At 35.3% G+C, this 6,000-nt stretch overlaps 2 protein-coding genes across 2 annotated transcripts in view; both read right to left on the bottom strand.

Moving 5' to 3' along the window:
* Positions 1-3,002, bottom strand: part of LOC117785479 (pneumococcal serine-rich repeat protein) — a 77,096-nt gene extending 74,094 nt beyond the window's left edge. The window contains exon 1 of the mRNA XM_034623527.1: positions 1,963-3,002. The gene's annotated coding sequence lies outside the window, so the exon portion shown is untranslated. The remainder of the gene's footprint in view (positions 1-1,962) is intronic.
* An 833-nt stretch (positions 3,003-3,835) lies between these two features.
* Positions 3,836-5,145, bottom strand: LOC117783964 (RE1-silencing transcription factor-like). The gene is made up of 2 exons (XM_034621545.1): positions 4,448-5,145; positions 3,836-4,390 (listed from the first exon to the last, which is right to left on the bottom strand). Exon 1 carries the CDS (start codon positions 4,997-4,999, stop codon positions 4,505-4,507), a length of 495 nt encoding a protein of 164 aa, XP_034477436.1. The 5' UTR covers positions 5,000-5,145; the 3' UTR covers positions 3,836-4,390; positions 4,448-4,504.
* Between the last annotated feature and the right edge of the window lie 855 nt (positions 5,146-6,000).

Raw genomic sequence — 6,000 nt, forward strand, 5'->3', positions numbered from 1 at the left:
TGGAAATCATTCAAGAGAACTTGAAATAAATGAATAGGGATTTTGTCAAAAAATGAGAACTTAAATAACAATTTCTCTACAAATAAACTAAAGAATCTCTCTTAATATTATTTTCTTATGTTTATAGCGAATATTTTTTTATAGACTGTTTTTGTCTATAGACTGTATTTTAATAACTAGTAACAAAAATTCAAGCAATTCCATTCACTGCTCTCGACGACTTTGCGTCGTCTAATTTAATTGACCCCAAAAAAAGCAACGCCGAAAATTGCTTTAAATTTGTAAAGCTTTCAGCAACGCAGCAAAAAAAAGAAAAAACACTGACCACTGACCACCTAAACAAACTGTGCCCAAATCTCGAATCTCGCCATTGCTGCCTCAGTCGCAGTCGCAGTCGCTGCCGCTGCCGCTGCCGCTGCCGCCTACGGCCGACAATTTTTGCTCATTAAATAAATCAAAATTTGTTGTTTCTCTGAGTGACCATAAAAGTCAATTTTTTTCATCTGTTAAGTTGCGATTTTTTTTGATTTTGGTGTCTGCAATTTAGTTGATAAATTTATGCTAATTTGGTGAAATGCTCAAAATTATTGTTCAGATTTATCAATTTGTGGACCAAAGACGCATGCCAATAATTTTAATAAAATAAGAATATAATTTTGTTAAAAACAATAATTTAATGGCTATTAATTTAGCGAACGTATGTTATTTTATAGTTTTTCTGTATACAGACTAGTATAATCTGATCTCTGTTTGATACAGTCTGGTCACACTGGGCGACTGTACGTGCGCCTAGCCCATAAAATAGACGAAAATTCCAAACCGAAACTGCGACGAGCGTTACGTGTGTTCATGTTTGTATTCAACTCTGTGTTACAACAATAGTTTATGCCTATCTGATAACAATTCAAAATAACTACATACACTAAAAACTTGAATGCTACGAGTTGGCACGCCAAAAATTATTCACTTTTTTTGTTGGTAGTCGTAGTTAAGCAAGCGAAACAATAAAACATTAGCTAACTAAAGAGACGCCCCCCGAACTCATTTTATAATTAAGTTCAAGAACTGCATTTAGGCAATTTCAAAAAGTTTTTATGTGTACGCTATCAAGAATTTAACTGCAATTAAAAAGAGCTAAAGTTCGCAATTCTATCGCATCGTTGATTCTTGGCGTATCTTCTTTTTATGCTGCTGGCGCCATAAAAGCACAAGCGAAGGTCAATAGAAGTGCAATAAAAAGAGTAGTATTTAGTAATCGTTTGTAGGTGCGATAACGCTAAGAATAAACGTGGTTGGCCAATGAATGAGTGCTTCAAGTGTGCAACGATCAGTGAATAACAGTATTTCACGGATACTCAATTAGGGTGACCATGGGCAAGAAGATATTATAAGGGAATTGATTTGCTGTGCATATTTTTACATACTTTATATTCATCAATACCAGAGCTTGCAAGGTTTGATCCTCACATTATTTTCATTTTTTCAGACGTTATAAAACTGTTCTAAATTTCACATTCAATTCTGTTTTGTTTGTTTTGTTATTACTCAGACAGAAAAATTTTTATCAAAATATTTTCTCAACTTTCAAAGTGTTTTTTGGGTTTTTGTCAGGAAATATAACTATTATACACGTATGTAAATTTGTTAAAATAAAAATCTCGATATAAGAATTATTTTATTTTATTTTTTTAGAGATAATCAATTGTATGTTTTGACTAACCCAATAGTTCTCATTTTTTTTTTAATATAGAGATGAAATGGGCTTCAAAATTTTTATATATTGAAACTATTTTTTTTTACAATTATGTGACCAATAAAATATAAACCTCTATTATTTTCCAAAATACACTTTTTTTGTCTTCTTAACTTAAATATAACCGTAATTAATCAATAAATATGGTCAAACTTAATATAACTGGAATTAATCTTTAAATATGGTCACCCACAAAAGTGGATACTGACCTTTTGTTTAGTTGTTGTTTTTGCTGGTTTTGTGGGGCGGCAATTTGTTTACTTTTTGCTATTTGTTGTAGTTGTTGTTGTTACTATTGTTGTTATCGGCAGTCGGTAGATTTTTCGTTAAGTTTTCGTTCTCGTTCTCGCCTGGGTGGGTTAGTATTTGTGTCCCAAAAGGACGACGCTGCGTAGTATTCTTTCTCGCTCTCTTAGTATTCTTTCGCGCTCTCAGGCTCGGTCGCTCTCTTATGGTTAGCCCGCGCACACTCAGCAAATTGATTTTCACTTTTGGTGAAGACTGTCAAAAAAAAAAAACGCACACACTCACAACGCAGGAATTTTCACTTGTGCCACTTTTTTTTGCTTGTTTTGTTTTGTTGGTGTCGTTTTTGTTGTTGTCGTCATTTGAAGTTGTCTGCTACTGTTGTTGTTGCTGCAAGGGGAACAGGTTTGCGCATTGGCTATATGAATTCTTCGCCTGGGCCCAAAAACAAATCACAAACGGTTAGCAGCAGTGCGCCGGCAGAGTGGCAACAACAAATATCAACTGCCTTTTCCTGCTGCCTTTTCTTTTGGGCAGAGAGAGAGATGCTGCTGCCGGACCACAAGACTCTCGCACACAAGCACAAAGCGGACACACACGCACACGGGCACAGAGAGCAACAAAAATTCTTTCGCTGCCTTTGCCTTCCTTTGCTTTAGCTCTGCCTTTGCTTTTGGTTTGTTGTTGTTGTTACTGCTGCAGAGGCGAACCGGTTTTTGTTTTTGCACTTCACTTTGTATTTGTTAGCTTTGGCTGCTGCTGCAGCACTTGACAACAATCAGAAATTGATAATTGAAATATTATGGAATTTAATATGCGCTTTAGTTGCACTCGGCGCTTTTGGCATTCGTATGCACCGTTATTCCGTGTTACATTTACTGCCCGTTCGCACTCCCACACACTGAACACTACTTTGCTATTGCCGTTTCACTCGCACTCGATTTGGCCGCTTACATAGCGCAACGCGCTGACACCAACCGTTCCAAGTCGAAGTCGTTTTCAGACTAATAGCAGCTCTTATATCGCGGACCCAAAGTCTCACTGTAATACTCAAAATGGCATCACTTAACAGTAACATCAAAAGTGATACTGTTAAACTCTTATACGCGTAATCAATGCTGCAAAGCCAAAGAGAATTGAACAGGTAAAGAGTAATTGCAATGTTAATCTCTCATTACTCACCTGTCACCGTTTTTTTTAAATTAGCTTTGCTTTTAAAAAGTTTGTATTTATACACTTATAAACAACTCCATTGTAAAACAGCATTTATTTTATTTCATTTAGGTAATATGATTTTAAGCAAGTGACTTTCGTCTAAAAAGACGAAGAGTAGAAATTACGGCCAACAGTGAATTTTTAAAATTAAATATAGGAATCTTATTCAATTTATTTACTTTTATCAATTATATACACAAAATAGTACTAGAAGCGGTACCGGAACCGTGAATCGAAACTGACCGTTTCATTTTTAGTACTGGAATCGAAGCCGTCGTAACTGAAATAAATTATTTCTAAGAACAGAAAAACGAAATGTTTGTACTAGTATATTTTTTCAAAATTTTTTTTAATTTTCTTTATGTATGTATATAATTTTGCTTCATATTGACAATTCACTTATAATTTACCTTATAGTTTATGTGGATAAAAAGAACTTATTTGTAATCATATTTTTTATTAAAACATTTTAAAAATTTAACGTATCGGCAATGATACTGAAACCGAAAGGACAAAACCGAAATATAGCCCTTTGCCTAAATAGTTTGTTCAGGACGTACCAGAACCAAAACCGAAACCGATATTTGAATCGGTTTGATTCCCTGAATAAATAAGCTGTAATTTTTCAGAGCTCAATTTACGCGTCGAAAATCTTTTAATATTAGTAAACTGTCAAAATCATATTTCCACCTTCAACTAAAATTACAATATTTTTAAAAATAAATTATAAAGAAATTTACATTTTTTAGCCATATAGTCCTTCGTCGAATTAACAGTTAAAGTTAATATTAAATATTCAATAGGCCCGTGAGTGTTTTCATATTTACAAATTTGTTAATTTTTATATATTACATTATATGAAATAATATTTAAATTTTCACTATTCCACTTTTTCATCTGGGTGGAATAACCCTAACATTTAGTGTTGGAAAATGCCCGATTCGATTCCCACATTGCCTGCAAATAAATTCCGTGATCTTTGCGATGATCTTCCAGAAGTTAGCATGTCTGTACTTAATTGCCAATTTCTCGGAATCTTGACATGATCCTCCTCCTCCTCATCCTTTTCGGGAGCTTTGTTTTCTGATTTCCTCGCGTCCTGACTAGTTACATCTGCACAAATAACGGTAGCCGTTGTTGATAAATGCTCCAAGTTCCAGACTCCAGTATTACGGCCTGCAATAAACGATTAAATTTAATTTATTCAATTAAGATGAGATGAAGTCTGTAGACCTGTAATAATCCGTATCCCTCCTAGAGGGAAGAAAGTACAAGTAGTCTATACGTATGTTAAAGCTCCTTCGCTGCTGCTTCCGCCGGAAGCAACGCCACGGGAATCAATCGAAAGGCTTCCCCCTCAAGTGTTACATTGCAGTACATTTGCCCCGGCAGCGGTTCCGACTCCGGATTCAGCGGCGTGACCATTTGCAGTACTGTCACGGGTCCCTCGATAAACTCTTCTTTCTGGTCCGTCTCGTCCATCAGTTCCGTTAGTTCCTGTTCCTCCTTCGACTTCTCCATCTGCTCGAGGTCCTCGTAGGCGAGACCCGTAAGATCGTGGGCCGCAATATCCTCCGTCGGATGCTTGTTGCCCATGTGACGCTTCAAATGCGCTCGTGTTGCAGCCGCATAAGCGCAACACGGACACGGAAATCGCTTGGAGCGCCAATGTTCCTTCTTGTGTGTCTTGGCGTGACGGTGCAGATTGTAGAGACGTTTCGTGGTATACAAGCATTTGGGCACCGCACAACGAAATATCACCGAATACTTCCGTTTGTCATCCATTTTCCTGTATATTGTTATTCGTTTAAAATGTTGTTTATCTACTCAAAATATTACAAATATTATAAGCATCGTGGGTTTCAACAGCTTTTCTTGACAAAACAAAAGCGTACACTCCACGAATGCTTAAACACAATTTTAATTTGATTTATATTACATTTATTGCCCGTATTGTTAAAACATTAAATGCACTACCAACACACAAAAGAGACACCAACAGCTTTGAAAAATGTGGCAGCCTTGATTCCCAGGAAACGGTGTGGCAGCCTTAGTTTCGGAAAAAGCTCCATTCCCATTTTTAGATCCAAGTGCAAAATTAAGTTCATTATTAAAGCTAGAATTTTGAACATTTTTGCAGAATTTTTTAATTAATTTTTTAACTTTTGATGTGGAATTAAATTTTACCAATTTACCCCACGATGAGTGTTGAGCTCCCAGCATGCATAAAAACCATCATCTTTATTTTATCAAATTAACAAAAATATAATTAAATTTTTATAATCTTTTTGCAAAACTAAGCAATTATAGCTAGCAAAATTTTTTTGATATTGCGCGCCTGAAAATTTTAGGACGGCGGTTGGGCGATAAATTTGTGTCATCGATAAATGTTGGAAACGATACCCCAACAACAGCTCTTACGAATTAAGAGACATTCAGATATTAATTTCTCTTTCATGCTATTTTCTGTTCTAATGGCTTTCGTACGGTCTTACTGACTGTATTTTGGACTTTGTCAAATCTGAACCGATTTCGATTTAAAATTTATTTTTTAAATTGTTTGGCATCTAAATTCGTTATTTTTAGTGATTTTTAATATTTTCCAAACTAATAATTTGTATTTTACAATCTTACATCTTATCCTATTTTTTAAGACTTTGAACTTTGTAAAGAATTGCCTTATTTAAGAAATGTACCAGCTTATGTGCAATTTTAGCATTCGTACCTGATTACCTTTTAACAGACCCTCAATTTGCAAACTGTCCGCCGAAACTCTTATATCCTGT

This window comes from Drosophila innubila (assembly GCF_004354385.1).
Source record: "Drosophila innubila isolate TH190305 chromosome 2R unlocalized genomic scaffold, UK_Dinn_1.0 1_C_2R, whole genome shotgun sequence".
Taxonomy (NCBI): domain Eukaryota; kingdom Metazoa; phylum Arthropoda; class Insecta; order Diptera; family Drosophilidae; genus Drosophila; species Drosophila innubila.